The following is a 17407-nucleotide window of genomic DNA, read 5'->3' as shown; positions in this document are numbered from 1 at the left end:
TCTCGTCATCTCAGTCATTGGCTTTCTGTGCGGTGAGCAGCAGAACTTAGAACGCCTGGTGTTTCGGTAACAATTTCCAGTCCAAGGCATTAGCAGATTGTTGTCTGAATTATCAACGCTGGACTTATAAGGTTCAATGCATCACCTTGCATCTGGACCCGGGGACTGTCTCATTCTGTCCCATATTGTCTCTGATTGTTTATGTGCTACTTTTGTCTTCCCAACAGAATTCTATATCCCAGAGAACAGAGGGAACAGGTGCTACTGTTGAGTTGAACTGAATTATTTTCCAGGCCTGGCTGAAGGAATAATGAGACCTTACGTTTCTGTTCCTAGAGAACGGGCAGATGTATATCCAGAAAAAGCCTACCATGTACCCACCCTGGGACAGCACTTTTGATGCCCATATCAACAAGGGAAGAGTCATGCAGATCATTGTGAAAGGCAAAAACGTGGACCTCATCTCTGAAACCACCGTGGAGCTCTACTCGCTGGCTGAGAGGTGCAGGAAGAACAACGGGAAGACAGAAATATGGGTAACGTTGCGTAAAGTGTATGCACATCAGGGATAAGCGTGATGGTAGCAGATGACTGGCTCAGAACTCCCATGTCAATCTGAGGGTGTGATTACACTGGCCTAGGGTCACCAGGCTCCCTACCACTTCCTTACTGGTGATTTGATAATGGCGATGGTTATTCTTTATGGGCTGTAGAACACATTGACATCTTCAGATCTCTTTGATGCCTACATCAAAGAGATGTAGAAAGTCTCTTAGACTAGGATAAATTATTGTTTATTTAAAACTGTTAAAGCAGGCTTGGAATATCTCAAATTCCCCTTAAGTGGGGGTGAGTTTTTGTCTATCAATCCAGTTGTCAGTTTCATTCACTTTTTCAGTTTTGGGAAGAATATTTGTATATAAAACTTAATCAAGATTTATCAAACAACAACTCTAATGCTTTTTAACTTAGAAATTACTTGTTTAACCCAGTAGACTCAGAACACGTTAAGATATCAAAATCTTAATTTTATTAAACTTCATCAATACACTTTTAAAGTAAGTAAAAAGCTATCAGAATGTGAGAGGATAGAACAAAGATCCATTTAATGTTTGGTCTTTCTATAATTTGACAATTCCTACAGTTTTTTTCAGCTGTAATGAACTTAGCTTACTTTGACTAAGAAGTGCATCATACACAATTCATCTTAGCACACCAAGTTGTCAAAAACCTGGATTATGGTAGTAAATATTTAGAAATGTTAAAAGGAAGAGTAAAATAATCAAAGCGTTAAAAAAATTCCAATGAAAATTTCTGGGGCACAAAATAAAAGAAAATATATAAGTAAGAAACTGCTTTTACATTATCTGAAATCCAGAAAATGTTTTCAAATGTTTATATCATCTGTGCCAAAGGAGAGAATCCTGACTTTCTGCTTCTTACTTTCTATAACTCAGATTTTTAAATATCCACCCAAAAGATTTTAAACTCAGATTTTAAGAAATCCACCCAAAAGATTTTCAAGAACTCAGATTTTAAGAAATCCACCCAAAAGATTTTCAAGAACTCAGATTTTAAGAAATCCTCCCAGAAGATTTTCAAGTCACAGGTTTCAAATGGGAATGATACAAGCCTAAAAACTAGGTTTTTGTGTCAGTTTTGTATTTTTGACCTAAAAAAATTAATGCTTTTTAAGAAAGTATAAAAATCTTTGCTCGTATCACTAAAGTAATCTTTAGAGACAAATATATGCCAAGATTTTTTTTTAAAAGGTGCTCATGCCCATGCTTACATATGTCCAGGTAATTTAGTTGGGCAGTATCTACTCAGCACTTGTGTGTTGGTTTGGGAAAAGGGTTCCTGGGGCCAGGTGTGATGGCTCATGCCTGTAATCCCAGCACTTTGGGAGGCCAAGGTGAGCAGTTCACCTGAGGTCAGGAGTTCAAGACCAGCCTGGCCAACATGGCGATGCCCTGTCTCTACTAAAAATACAAAAATTAGCCGGGCGTGGTGACAGGTGCCTGTAATCCCAGCTACTTGGGAGGCTGAGGCAGGAGAATCACTTGAAATTGGGAAGCGGAGGTTGCAGTGAGCCTAATTATTTTATTAGGTAGAAGCAGGAATGGGAGAAACTGAGGAAGACCAGTTTATTTGGTCTACCTAATTTTTTTTTAAAGAGTCGTCAATTCCCCAATTTTAAAAATACGATTCTATTCATGTTTCCTTCTCAATTAATGAAGGATAAGTCGGGGGGTGAGTATCTTTTTGTTAAGTAGTCTTCACTGATAGGCAGGTTGCTGTTCTATTTGTATCTCTTCAAGTTGCATATGATTTCTTGCCTAGGATTTTGCTGATTTCATCCTTAACAGACTTTTCTTTGCATTCTAGGATTATTTAGACATAGGCACATGGTGGCATTCAGATGCTCATTTAACCAACTAGCACATTTTTTGCACTTTTAAGCTTTGGTGGGTTTTTTTGTTTTGTTTTCTTTTTTATTTTTTTGCCAAGGTTATTTCTTAATTTACTTTTATTTTAAGAGCCAACAGATTGTTGGGACTTATATTTTCCCTTGCTTCTATTGGAATCTGCTTTTCCAACACTAATTTCTCTAAAGAAAATGATTCTCTTAAATTTGCCTTTCATGTTTCTCAACACCATATTGAGAGACACCTTTTGTTTTCCCAAGGTTGTGACTGTTTTCATGGTTGTCTCCCATTCACTCCCCAAAATGTGCCAGAATGTGGCTTTCTATGGGTGCTGTTTTTCCTGTAGCTAATTGGTTTAATTTCTTCCATCACTACTAAGTACTGAATATTGCCAACTTTGTGGTCACCTGGTGCCAATTTTCATTATTCCATTTGGAAGCAGGCCCCTTACCATAGCTCTTCCATCTCCATTTTTGCCTCCATCTTTACTCCTTATTCCACAAGCCAGAGAACAATGGTGCATACGTGCCATGTCAAAAGCACTTTTCTTTTCATTAATCTGTTGAAACTCATATGAAAATTTATAGTTGTTGCAGCAATGCAAGCTTATTTTATCATAAAATTCTCATGGCAGTAATGCTGTGACATAGGCATTGCTATTATGTCTGTTTTTCAGAGATTTCCCAAGACTTAGTGACTCGCACAAGGTCACATAACCAGAAAATTATTTAGCCACGATTCAAATTCAATCCTGAGTTCCACAGGACATTACTTGCTATTTCTTAGTTACTCTGGCTCACCTGGATAACCCACGGACATAATGACCAATAATGACCTTCAAGTCATCTTCTTTCTTATTCTTTTTGGTCTGTTAATGGCATAGTGGGATGGTTTAATAGATTAACAACAGTGCTCAGCTTGTCTTGAACTTGGATTTGTCCTTTCTTCTCCTTATGTCACTTTATGGGAGATCCTGCATCATCCCTTAAAATGACACTTTGTTCCGCCCTCTTCTACATAATAATACAGTACTGAAGTATATATTTATATACATTTATAAATTCCTTCCCAGATCAGTGTAATTAGAATTTTCTTTAGTGGACCATCCAAGACTTTCCTAAAAATACAATCTCTCTTTGTGAAAGAGAAAAGCCATCCCCATTGAATGCCCTGATTAACCTAGACATGCATCCCAGGTAGAAAAAAAGACAGGGGCCTGGAGGCAGCCCCAAAGAGGCAGGATTTATCTTTCCCTCCAAAAGAAGAGCTTTTTCCCCAAGGAAGCCAGTCCCAGTGCCTGTGATTCTTTTGTCATGATGAAGATCTGGGTCTGCCCTGTGACAGTTCTTCAGATACGCAGCATTACAGGGCAAGAAAACCAAATAGAATCTGTTTTAGGATTTTATTTCTTCCTTATGTAAGTTTTTCTCTCCAAATAAAATTAATGAATTGCTGGGATGTTTTAAGAAAAGAAAGGCGATTGTCACGGTTGCTACAGTCGTCTGATGACAATGAGTGGGAGTACAGTGGAGAGTAACAATGATTGTATTCTGTGGTGGAAATCTCCTGCCATCGTCAGTAGCCAGTGATGTCATTGAACTCGGGGCTTGTTTCACATTCTGACTGATGTTTCTCTCCTTCTCCCAACCAGTTAGAGCTGAAACCTCAAGGCCGAATGCTAATGAATGCAAGATACTTTCTGGAAATGAGTGGCAAGTGACATTTCTTCTTCCTGTTTGGGGGTGAGGAGGGCATGGCCTTCTCCTCAAATGCAGCTTATTTTACCTTTGCAATTATTGTAGAAAAGAATCAGGAGAAAAGAGAGGCACAAAATTGTTTTAAAATTCTCAGAGGTGCTCAGGCATGACTTTAAAAGACACTATCTGGGCCGGAAAAACGTAGAAATATAAAACATTTATAGCACTTGTTTTAAGTGATGTGAATCCATATGCCCAAAGCTCTTATACTCTGTCTTTAGTTTAGTTTGGGAATTCAGTCTAAATACAAAAGACTGTTGATGTGTGGTTATGTGTGTACACATTGTCTATGTTTAAATGATGTGCTCTAATAAGCTACCATATTATCAGTAGAATACAAAATAAGTAAGAAGTCAATCAATATATTCCATAAAATTAGTAACAAAATGCTAACACTTGAAGTTAGTCACCTCAAGTCCTTTTAGGAACAAGAAAAGGTGAGAAAACACATTGCTAAAGGGTTTTGGTTCCATGTTACTTGTGGACTTTGGCCACAGAAGTGAAATTTCCTGGTACGATGTGCTGAGACAGGCTGTCAGGGCAGTGTATGTGAATCAAATCCCCCTACTTAGAAAATCCTAAGTCACAGCATGGACATGTAAACTTACTGATGGTAAATTCACTTCATTTTTTCCTAAATTAATTTTACTACCAAGAAGAAGCAAGTTTAACTTTATACATTTATGGTGCTTTCTGAGTTTCGGCTTACCATATATAATTCCTCCGTGTCTAAATTCAAACAAATACATCAGAGAAAACAATATTATGAAATAATCATAGAAAACTTGAACACTCACTAGATATTTGATGATATTGAGGCATGGTGAATTCATCTTTTAGGTGTGATAATAATATTGCGGTTATGTTTCTTTAAAAGGCACGCTGATCTTTTACATATATATGCTGAAATATTTTAGTAAAAGGCGAAAGATTTATTCGATCTGAAGAGAAACCAGTGAATAGCTGAAATATTTTAGATAAAATAATATGATACCATGACTTTGCTTCAAAATAATCCAATGGCATGGGGTGTAGGATGGACAGGGTGTATTGAAAGAGAGTGGCCATCAGTTAATAATTGCTGAAACTGAATGATTGATATATGAAAATTGATTATAGTATTTGCTCAACTTTTAGGTATATTTGAAATTTTCCATAATAAAATTTTTTTAAAAGAAGGAAAGAATTACTGAGAAGGGAAAAATGTACCCTGAAATTTTATTTCTTTTTCCTCTTGGAAGGTGTAGATATACAGTACACATAGTACAACTTTTGAGTTGGCTGAAATAGAGTGATTGCAGGATATCCGAATAACCAGATTTGCATAAAATGTGAAAGTGCTGACCTAAATAATAGTATCAATGATGTTTAATTCCTTGAATAAGAGAAATACATTCCTCCCATTAGTTTAAAGCATGACCCAATGTAAATTGAAAAAGGGTCCTGTCTGGGCATGGTGGCTCATGCCTGTAATTCCAGTACTTTGGGAGGCCGAGGTGGGCAGATCACTTGAGCTCAGGAGTTCCAGACCAGGCTAGGCAACATGGCAAAACCCATTCTCTACCAAAAATACAAAAATTAGCCAGAGTTGGTGGTGCGTGCCTGTAGTCCCAGCTACTTGTGAGGCTGAGGTGGGAGGATCGCTTAAGCCCAGGTTATTGAGGTTGCAGTGAGCAGTGATTTCACCAGTGCACTGCAGTGTGGATGATACAGTGAAAGAAAGAAAGAAAAAGAAAGGAAAGAAAGGAAAGGAAGGAAGGGAGGGAAGGAAGGAAGGAAGGAAGGAAGAAAGAAAAGAAAGAAAGAAAAGAAAGAAAGAAAGAAAGAAAGAAAGAAAGAAAGAAAGAAAGAAAGAAAGAAAGAAAGGAAGGAAGGGAGAGAGAGAGAGGGTGAGAGAGAGGAAGGAAGGAAGGAAGGGGAAGGGAAGGGGAAAGAAAGAAAGAAGAAAGAAAAAGAAAGAAAGAAAAGGAAGGAAGGAAGGAGGAGGGAGGGAGGGAAGGAAGGAAGGAGAAAAAGGGTCCTTCAAAAGAAAGAAAGAAGGAAGGAAGAAAGGAAGGAAGGAAAGAAAGAAAGAGAAAGAAAGAAAGAAAGAAGAAAAAGTGTCCTTCATCAGAATGCAAGTATTTTTGGTAAATGATTTTAAGATCCCTGCTTTGAAAAACAATTCCATGGATGGTCCTTCTATTCCTGTGGAACTTAAATATTTTATTAGAATGAGAGAGCAAATTCAATCGGGCAAAAACAATGATATTCCATAAACAATAATGACATAAGCCTAGGAAATGTTTTAAGAATAAAGCTTTGGCCGGGCACGGTGGCTCACGCCTGTAATCCCAGCACTTTGGGAGGCCGAGGCAGGTGGATCCGAGGTCAGGAGACCGAGACCATCCTGGCTAACATGGTGGAACCCCGTCTCTACTAAAAATACAAAAAATTAGCCGGGTGTGGCAGTGTGTGCCTGTAGTCCCAGCTACTCGGGAGGCTGAGGCAGGAGAATGGCATGAACCCGGGAGGCGGAGCTTGCAGTGAGCCAAGATTGCTCCACTGCACTCCAGCCTGGGAGACAGAGTGAGACTCCATCTCAAAAAAAAAAAAAAGAATAAATCTTTGTAATATTTAAAACTTTTTATATCTAGATCCAAATTGACACTCCATCTCTAAATTTTTATATGTCAAAAAAATCTAATTTTAAAAACCAAAGTTATGGAATAACCTAACTAGAAAATTCCTTGTTGATGACAAGGAGGAGAGCATTCTTTTAAGAAAGCTCATTATTAGTATAAGAAATCGTCTTCTGAAGGATTCAGAAAAGCAAAACGTGTTCTTCTCCTCAGGGAACATATACCCAGAGGTGGTACAGATTAGACAATTAGATAAAATTATAACCTAAACCACACAAATACTGATTAACCAAGAGATCAGTGTGTGTTGCTTTCATTTCAGTAAGTTCCACAGTGTGGGCATTAAAGGTTAGCAAGAGTTGAGTTTTCTAAAGAAGAGGGATGGCCTTACAAGGAGGAAAAAGTGAAGGCTTGAGAAAGAATATGCCTTGTGTGAGGGCTGTGGGGAGAACAGCCTAGGTAGACCAGCAGGCTCCTGCTGAAACCAGAATGAAGAGTCAGAGACAGATGTTGGAGGGCAAGAGGAGTGCATAGTCTTGGGTCATGCTTTGAACTAATGGGAAGAATATACTTTCTCTTACTCAAGGAATTACACAGTATTGGTCTACAAAATTTCACTTATGTTATGGAGAGGTGATAAAAATCTGTTCTAAGGGTGTAGCTACAGGAATAAAATAAAAGGAACAGTCTAAAAGAAAATACTGTTGCAGAGAGATTTCATGGTAGAGTAGATGAAATATCTACAGAATGCCTGTTAAGTGTACATAGTTGAAATGCTTTATAATTCTTTAAAAATTAGGCTGGGAGCAATGGCTAATGCCTATAATCCCAGCACTTTGGGGGCCAAGGCAGGAGGATCACTTGAATCCAGGAGTTTGAGACCAGCCTGGGCAATGTAGAGTGACCCCATCTCTACAAGAAAATTTAAAAATTACCTGGGTATGGTGGCACATGCCTGTAGTCCCACCTACTTGAGAGGCTGAGGCAGGAGGATCACTTGAGCCCATGACTTCAAAGATAAAGTGAGGCAAGATAGTGCCACTGCACTCCAGCCTGGGCAACAGAACAAGACCCTGTCTCCAAATAATAATAATAATAATTAATCCTTAAAAATGTAAGTTGAATGAAGGGAAAAAATGTTGAGAATATCTCCTAAAATAGCTAGACTGGGAAAATGGTAGGAGTCACAGAAGTGGGAGATATGGAAAGAGGAGGAAAATGATTGGGGGATAAGGAATTCAAATTTGGATAACACTTGAGATAATACCATGTCTCCCATGTTTCTCTTCCATGGAAGCCTCACCTCCTCTACCTCACCAGGAAGTAAATGGCTCAGCTCTCCGTAACAGACTACTTTGTTCTTTCTCTTTGAAATCCCCTTCTGTTGGGTTTTTGAGGAGGAATCATTTTTTCTCTTCTTCTTCTGTTCTCCTATTATTACTCTTGTAACTTCAGAATTCCCCAGTGTCATCTCATGCCCTCCCCACCTTTCTATTTCACACCTTCCTGTGCTTCTCTATCCATTCAGTAACCAACCTTCAACCCACATATTATCACTCAGAATTCTCCACCTCCAGGGACTCACACTCAGAGCTTGCTTTTTCAGAGCTCATCTTCCTCCCCTGTCAATTCTGCCCTTATTCTCAGACAATAAGTACTAGCCTTTAGTCCAGTTTCTCTTTTACCCCATTTATTAGCCCACTTTCTGGCATTAACTCTACCTAGCCTGGCTCCCATGATAAGCCTTTGTCAGCACTCTGCTCTCATTAGTTCCCCTTTGCCATGGATAGTCTGATCTCCAAACCTTGCATTCTCCCCTCTCATTCTCCCCGGCTTTGCTAGAAAAAGTCATACAGCTAAGTGTGTTACAAACAGATGGTATTAGATGACATTCCTATGGTTCAGACTCTATGTTTGGCTTCTTAGCAGACCTCTCTGACCAGATTTCCTGTACTTACACATTTTAAGGGGTCAAATTAAACTAAGTATCCAAAATTACATTTGCCACATTCACGAGTAACCTATTTCTTTTGTAACTTACTATCGTACTTAATTATATAATAACTCATTCCACAAAACCTGGAAGTAATTTTTATAGCCTCCTTTTCTTTCAACTTCCACATGAATGCATCAGTCAATCATTTGTATTCATGTTGTCTAGTCAATATTTTTTCCATTTCATCATCTAATTACATCGTTACTACCTCCTGCCATATCCCATCCATTCTGCTATGGTGGTCCTAGAAGTAACGATGCCAAGCTCAAATCTGACCATATCAAGCCTCTGCCCCTACTGCAGTGTTCCAGCATCTGCAAATTGTCTGCAGGAAAGTGTTCAAACTGATCTGACACCTACACATCTTCTGGAAGTGACTGCTGATCGTTTCTGCTTCACCCTCTGCACTCTGGCAATGCCCAGCTAGTGCTGGACCCCCACCCACACCCTGAGGAACCTTAGCTCTGTAGCTTTGCTCATTCCCTTCCACCCAGAGAGAGCACCTTTGGCTTTTCCCCACCATACCTTCTCCCACACATTAGTAGGAGTTATCTGTCCAGAATTCAGCACAGAAACATTTCTGCCAGGACGTTTCTTTTCCAACTTCCCTCTTTCTCTCCTTCGCCTACCTCCACCTGCCTTAGCTGGTATAGTTTCCTCATTTCCATGGTCCCACAGCATCCTGTGAATACCTCTGTTCTGACACATTGATTTTCTTTCCCTCTGGACTCTTAATTCCTTGCAGGACAGCCACTGTCAAAACACATCTCATTAATTCCTTTAACTGTGGTGCCAAGTTTCTGGTGAGGCATGCAGGAAGTACACAATGAATGCCTGTTGAACTGTTCAGCTGGACTCACCTTGGCACTTAGAAATCTCCTTCATTTCTTTTTGATTCCCACACAATGGCTATTCCTACCATTCCCATCCTCCTTGGTTTCTGGGGATGCCTCAATCTCCTCTGATTCTGGGAGGTTGACCTTGCCTCCAATATAAGTGGTAGAGACCCCATCTTCTTTTTATTTAATTTTTTTTATGTATTTTTTTTTCTTGAGACAGAGTTTCGCTCATGTCGCCCAGGCTGGAGTGCAATGGTGCTATGTTGGCTCACCGCAACCTCCGCCTCCCGAGTTCAAGTGATTCTCCTGCCTCAGCCTCCTGAGTATCTGGGATTACAAGCATGTGCCACCATGCCCAGCTAATTTTGTATTTTTTTTAGTAGAGATGGGGTTTCACCATATTGGTCAGGCTGGTCTCAAACTCCCGACTTCAGGTGATCTGCCTGCCTCGGCCTCCCAAAGTGCTGGGATTACAGGTGTAAGCCACCACGCCCAGCCGAGACCCTGTCTTCTGTTTGTCTCTACACTTTAGGATGCAGTTGCTTCCTCCCGCCTTCTCCTCCTGCTCCTCTGCCTCAGAGACAGCTGCTCCCTTTCTTGTTTGCACACCTCTCATCCCAGCAGTCCTGCTCTATCAATAAACTTTACCTCTGACATCCTCAACTCTTCCTTCTCTCTGCAGTTTCTTCCTTATTCCCAAGACATACTGCATTATGCATCTTCCCCAATCTTGAACACCATCTCTTCTTTTTTTTTCACCTTTTTACCTCCTTGATTTTTTTTCTTTCCCTAACGCATTCCTTTAAAAAGTAGTTTATATTTATCAGTTTCTTTTTCTTCCCTTCTACTTCTATTCTTAGACCCTAAGACTCTGGGTCTCCAAGATTATGAGTTCTCACAAGCGGTTCCTGCTTCTTAGCCTTCAATTTCCTTGATATCTCTCTATCATACAATGCTGAAAACTTCATTTCTTTTCAGCTTGCCTGATGTGATATTGTCCAGGTTTTCCTCTTAATTTTTCTGCTGCCTCTTCTTGGTCTCTTTTGCCATTTCTTTTCCTACCTCCTAAAAAATGTGGGTACACATATCTCGGAGCCTATTCCACACCATCATATATTACCTCTTAAGGTTGGCTGTTCTGTGCCTGTGCCACGTCTCCCTGACTTGACTGTTAGCCATGCAAGGGTGAGGAATATGTTTCTTCAGCACACTCAGCAAGGCAGTTTACTCACAGCTACTCAGGAAACTTGTAATTTGATTGACTACAAACAAGTGATAGGTTAGACCACATAAATAGATTAGAATCCATTAGTATAAAAGAAAAAAATTGCAAAAACCAATGAGCTCATTCAAACCAGTAAATAGAGAAATAAATATAGTCAATACAAAAAGAATTAAAGAATTCTTTGTTTTTACATTTATTCTTTTGTAATGATTGAAATAGAGAATAATGAAAATCACAGAAAATAACAGGGTATTAATTCATTTCTAGAAATTCCTGATATTTTAAAAAATTATAGTACTGTAGTCTAATGTACAAATTATATATATAACTATATATATTTATAGTTTATAAAAATATAAACTATAAGTAGACATATAGGTATATAAACATATATGTATAGATATATGTATAAAATATGTTTAATATACATATAAACATATATGATTTTTACAGTAAAAACCTGTATAGGGTCCCCAGAATAATTCACTTTCATTCCTTGCATTTAAAAGTATATTTATACTTATTTTTATTTTATTTTATTGCATCTGTACCAAAATAGAAACAAGTCACATGTTATAAACAAATGACCTACTATACTAGTCACAAGTTGTAAATAGATTTGGACATTTAGACCAGAACTTGTGGAAGAAGGTGATTAACTCAGTGATCCTTAATTTAACCCCTCATTTACCAAGCCAAATCTATTATTTCCAGCCTAGTTCCGGGTAAAAAGACCAAAATTACCTACTCTTAAAGTATTAGGCAAAGTATTATGTCCCATCTGTGGAACTGTTAGAGGGTTACTAGAAATGCTTTTTGTCTGGAAGTTGGGGTTGCCATAAAACAAATCTGCGGACACTACAGAAAAGACTTCAGTCCTACAATGTGTCCTGGGATGTGGCTGGATTCCTGGGGGAGGTTTCTACCCACACAGCTCCTCCTTTGTCTACCTAGAGTGTTTCTAATCTAGCCACTGTTAGGGATTGGACAATAAGGTACCTTGGAAGATAATTTGCCCCAAACGCATTGTCAGGCTACTGCCACTGCTTAGCCACAATAGAAGAAATTTAGTTTGAATATTATTAACTCATTGTGAAATATGATGAACCTGCTTTTTAAACGAAACCTCAATGTTTTGTATTTGTAACAAAATAGAAGAAGTAATCCAAGAGTCTTCAAGCTATTACAAAATTATAACTCCAGGATTTAAATTCATTATCCTTATTTATTTATTCACATATTTATTTGTGTATCATTTTTGTTACTGCAGTGGTTATTTTTATTTCTTTACTGTTCCTTGTGTTATTCTCTCTCACCTGCTGTGTCCACTGTGCTGTTTAACCATGACTGCCTTACAATTTGGTGTTTCATGAGGACCTGGGCTTCAGCAAGGGCATCATGAGCATTCTCATAATTTGACTATCTTAGTTTTTCAACCCTTTGGAAAGATGTCATCCAGGTATAGGGCACTGTAAACAGTGACTATCCAAAGCACTTTCACCAATATTCATGAGCCCAGAGTAAAATGAATAGATTGAATCTGATGGTTTGATGCTGATGACTAGGTAATGCACAGGATTACCTAGACACTAAAAAAATGCAGTGAGCTATTAATTCTCTGGCCTTTTTCACATTGGTAAATATGGTTGGCAGCTGGTGTGTCTGATCACTGCGGACATCAGGAACCAGGACACAATGTCCCAAAGTTCCTTTCTCCTCATGCAAAATCCTGGTCAGCTCCCCCTAGTCTATTCCAGCATGTCTCCAACAACCTGCTATAAAGCGTCCTGGCACCTCTGAAATGCTGTTCCCAAGATGCTGTCAGTAACCATGTGATTCTCTAGAATTACAGACAGGAAAGCCTTTGCCACTTCCTGCCTTTTCTGACTGAGTCATCATTGACGGTGACAAAGAGAGGTTGATAGATACCTTCAAAGTTCTAATCTCTGGTTTTGAAACTTGAAGAGGATATATCGCTCAGCCCAGTCAAAGAGGAGCGAAGGATTGAGCCAGCAATCCAACATTGTTTTCACCCTCTAACAATATGCCCTATGATGAAACTGTGTTGTAGAATTTGAGGAAAGATGCTTAGTGTGGTACCCACCATAATGAGTACCTGGAATGTTACAGCAGGTACTCAGAGCTGGTCCTCCTCCATCCCTTGCCCATCTCCCTCCCCTCCTGACCCAGCTTGGAATAGGAGTCATCCTTTTGCAGAACTTCACTTTCTTCCCCTTTCTCTCCCTGTAGACACAAAGGACATGAATGAATTTGAGACGGAAGGCTTCTTTGCTTTGCATCAGCGCCGGGGTGCCATCAAGCAGGCAAAGGTCCACCACGTCAAGTGCCACGAGTTCACTGCCACCTTCTTCCCACAGCCCACATTTTGCTCTGTCTGCCACGAGTTTGTCTGGTACAGTAACTTGGCATCTCCCTCCAAGCTTCGGGTTATGCATTTTGTTGCATCTTCTTAATCCTCTACGCTGGCATGCTCCACCGTGGGGGGTGTGCTGGAGTAAGTGCTACCTCAGCGTTGTCAGGGACCTTGCCTGAACTGAGAAGGTTCAAATGCTGTGATCCAATAAAAGAGGTGCATGAGGAAGCCAGGTCTAGTCAGGAAAAATGCCCATGGGATTTTAGTTTCTGCCTCAATGTGGGGGGCTATTGGGGGTAAGTGGGAAGGAACAGAAGTGAAAGGTATCTTTATTACAAGCAGTTTTCCAGTTTTATAGTAAAAACTTCCCCCACCTAATGGCCCAACCCTGCTGGTGCTACTTTTTGCAGCAGGCAGCACTCTGCCATTGTAGCTAATGGTTTAAATGCTTATGAGGCTCTTGGGTATCTTAATAGCCATCAAACAGATCAGTTTAAACCTCAGTAACCACATAGCAAAGGCTATGACAGAGTGGAGACTTGAAATGACTCCTGTTTCTGGCTCTCAGCATCCTAGCCTATTAAGGGATACTCTTCCCTTTAGGCTACTGCAGAAACTGTTAAAGCACAGCTCCCGTGTAACCAGGGTATCCACATGCCAGATCGACTTGGTGGGTTTTCATCAACCTGCTTTCGTCTAATCACTTGAACCTCCTTTCTCTCTAATCATGGATGTCACTCAGGAATCGGTCCTGCATGTGAGACTTTGTTGGTTGCAAATATTCTCAGATGCTCAGAAAGAGGAAATAAAATGTTACAGATGTCTTTGTTCGTCTGTAGTGAGCTCAGCGAGGCCATGAATTTTTAAATCTAGCACAGGGAAATGTGCTACGAAGAGTCTGTGATGCATGCATTTTCATTCATGCATTTTAATCTCTATATGTTTGGAAAATACAAGGATGAAAAAGAAATCAGCCAGTTCTCATTTATTTAATTATCAAACTTTTTAAAAAGCAGCTTCAAATGAAAAACACTCTGTTAACACTCTTGGCAAATGATACAACAGGGCTGCTGATCAGAAACTGCTCCGTGATCTTAGGGGGTTATGAGATCTCATCCACCTCTTAAATGCTGTTGGTGCTGATGTTGATGCCAACATTGAAATAAATCAGCATGTGCTTCATTACAGGGGCCTGAACAAACAGGGCTACCAGTGCCGACGTAAGTAAGAGGGTTTTGGTTGCATTACCATCATTCTTTTTATTTAGTTATTCCTTGGGCTATGAAAATCTTAAGCTGTGATTTTTTTTTTCTTTTCAGAATGCAATGCAGCAATTCACAAGAAGTGTATTGATAAAGTTATAGCAAAGTGCACAGGATCAGCTATCAATAGCCGAGAAACCATGGTGAGTATTTACACTCCTCTTTGACGTGCAGTGATTTTTATCAGAACGTTAAATGTTACAGCCCACGAATTCTTCAGAATAATGCCAGAACTTGAATCCTTCCATTTATCAGTGAACATCCATCTCCCCAAAACTCTTTCCTCTTCAATAATGATTCTTACTGAATTACCCAAACCAGAGGATGAATTAGAAATTAGCCAGGCCTGGTGGCATAAGCCTGTAATCCCAGCTACTCAGGAGGTTGAGGCAGGAGAATCTCTTGAATTCGGGAGGCGGAGGTTGCAGTGAACCAGGACCATACCACTGCACTCCAGTCTGGGCAACAGAGTGAGACTCCATCTCAAAAAGAAAAGAAAAAAAAAAAAAGAAATCTGCACTTGTACCTCCTAAATATACACAAATTATATACAGGAAGAATTTTTATTGCTCTACTTTTCCAGAAAAATGGCATAGAAAGTGTCCAGAAAGCATAGTTTAGATTAATTATATGAGAACCATCCTTGTGGCACCCCCAGCTAGAAGTGACAGTAAAAGAGTAAATAAAGGCAAATGATGATAAGATACAGCAACATGGCATTTACAAGGTTAGAGATAATAACAGAGGCACAATTTTATGTTGAGAAGCAAATATTTCTTTTAGAATAAACTTTGAGGTATAATCAGAAGACAAATTACATTTTACCTAATGCAGGGGGGAAACTGGGCTAGCACGTGGGCAGCGTATCATTATGAATTTTAAATTTTTAAAAATTTGTATGTATTTAGGAGGTACAAGTGCAGATTTCTTTTTTTCAATTTTTTTTTTTTTTTTTTTTTTTTTTTTGAGATGCAATCTTACTCTGTCACCCAGGCTGGAGTGCAGTGGTGTGATCTTGGTTCACTGCAACCTCCGCCTTCCAGGATCAAGAGATTCTCCTGCCTCAGCCTCCTGAGTAGCTGGGATTACAGGCATACGCCACCACGCCTGGCTAATTTTTGTATTTTTAGTAGAGATGGGGTTTCACCATGTTGGCCAGGCTGGTCTCAAACTCCTGACCTCAGGTGATTCACCTGTCTTGGCCTTCCAAAGTGCTGGGATTATAGGCATGAGCCACCACACCTGGCCTACAAGTGCAGATTTCTTCTATGCCTATGTTACCTGGTGGGGAAGTCTGGGCTTCTAGTGAACCCACCATCCGAAGAGTGAATATTACACCCAATAGGTAATTTTCAATCCTCCCTCCCTCCCATCCTGCCATCTGTAGTCTCCAATGTCTATTACTCCACTCTGTAAGTCATTATGAAATCTTTTGACTTCCTTCTCCCACCTTTTTCTTCTTCATTCCACAAATCCTCACTGGGTATCTGATTCATGGAAGATACTGCGTTCTTCCAATGACAGCATAACACAAAACAGACATGGTCCTGCAAAGTTGGAGAAACAGATAATAAACAAACAGCTATGTATGGCTTTGATTTATATTAAGTGCTACAAAGATAGTGAACAAGGTGCAAGGATGGAGAGTAAGCAGGTGGCCTACTGAGACTCTGTGGTCCAGGAATCTCCCCAATGGAAGGAACACTGAAACTGACAGCTGAAGAGTGACAGAGCTGGTTACGTGAAGAGCAGGAGGAAGGAAGCTCCTTACAGGCTGGAAGACCCTGCTGAGGGAGAGTCCAACGTGTTCCAGGAACTGAAATGGGACCAGTGTGGTAAGAGCTGCAAGGGCTGCGGAGACTGGAAGCCCACACTGGGGAATGCGCCAAGGCCTGGGTCATGCAGGGTTTCTTTGGAGCCTGGAAAAATGATTGTATTTTGTGCAACTTGTAGTAGAAAGCCCACTTCGGGATGCTGTAGTAGAAATAGTGCATTGAGATGTGAAAGTAAAACCAGAGGAGATGGAAGGAATACCCCAAGCGGGGAGGTTGGTGGTTTATACCAGTGAGACGTCAGCAGAGGTGGAGCAAAGGGGCAGGTTCTCAGGTGATTTTGATGTTAGAAATGACTGGATTTGCCAAAAGATTAGATGAAAGAGATGGATATAAGGATGATGCCGCAGGTTCTGGCCGGGCGGTGTGGTAGATAACAGAGCCATGACGGAGTGAAGAAGACTGGAAGGAGAGATGAATTTTTCCAGTTTGGACATGTTGAGTCGGAGATGTGGACATCCAAGTTGAAGCATCAAATAGACAATTTCACATGAGCTTGGAATTCCTCTGGGACAAGGGCCCAAACCTATAAATTTGACCGTGACCATCATATAGGTAGATTTTAAAGTTGCTGAAGAGATTGCCTGGTGAGGAAATAGAGAAAGTTCAGGACTGACTACAAAGGTGTCTAAAATGAGATGTTAGGTAGAAGATAAAGGATAGAGATAGACATTGAGAAACTGGGCTCAGAGACCGCTCCTCCTACACCCAGAGTCTATGAAGTTACAGAAACCAGAAGAAGAAGAGGTGGGTTGTGTTCTGTGCAGTTGAGGTGTTGAAATTGAGGCCCACGTGCAGATCTTCACAGGCTTAAATCAGAGAAATGTCAGGGGCATCTTGGAGGCATTAGTCTGATTGACCTGCATGAAGGGTGACTGAGGTGATGACATGAAAACAACCTGTAAGTTAATATTATGAAGAAGATGAACCGTGAAGGAGATGATGGACAGAGAACAGTGGCTGGGAAATGAGACCCCAAGGATGGCAAGTGCTCCCGTGGCCAGGGAGAGATGGATAAAGCTGGAGAGACAGATAAACAAAACAGTCAAGTCTGTTGGCAGGAAGTGAAGAG

The 17407-nt window shown here is 40.1% G+C and overlaps 1 protein-coding gene across 3 annotated transcripts in view; it reads left to right on the top strand.

Annotated features, from left to right (window-relative positions):
• The window catches only part of PRKCQ (protein kinase C theta), a 156210-nt gene that overhangs the window by 69133 nt on the left and 69670 nt on the right, over positions 1 to 17407 (top strand). For 2 of the 3 annotated variants that reach the window (XM_034929904.3, XM_034929903.4), the window contains exons 3-7: positions 337 to 536; positions 4081 to 4141; positions 13118 to 13280; positions 14430 to 14461; positions 14561 to 14646. In XM_034929904.3, coding sequence (XP_034785795.2) covers positions 337 to 536; positions 4081 to 4141; positions 13118 to 13280; positions 14430 to 14461; positions 14561 to 14646 — 542 coding nt within the window. Of the gene's footprint in view, positions 1 to 336; positions 537 to 4080; positions 4142 to 13117; positions 13281 to 14429; positions 14462 to 14560; positions 14647 to 17407 lie in introns of those variants that run through there. The other variant, XM_055092388.2, reaches the window with a different exon arrangement.

This window comes from Pan paniscus, chromosome 8 (genome assembly GCF_029289425.2).
Source record: "Pan paniscus chromosome 8, NHGRI_mPanPan1-v2.0_pri, whole genome shotgun sequence".
Taxonomy (NCBI): domain Eukaryota; kingdom Metazoa; phylum Chordata; class Mammalia; order Primates; family Hominidae; genus Pan; species Pan paniscus.
Note: the sequence above shows the minus strand (reverse complement) of the source record. Positions and strands in the feature narration are given on the sequence as shown.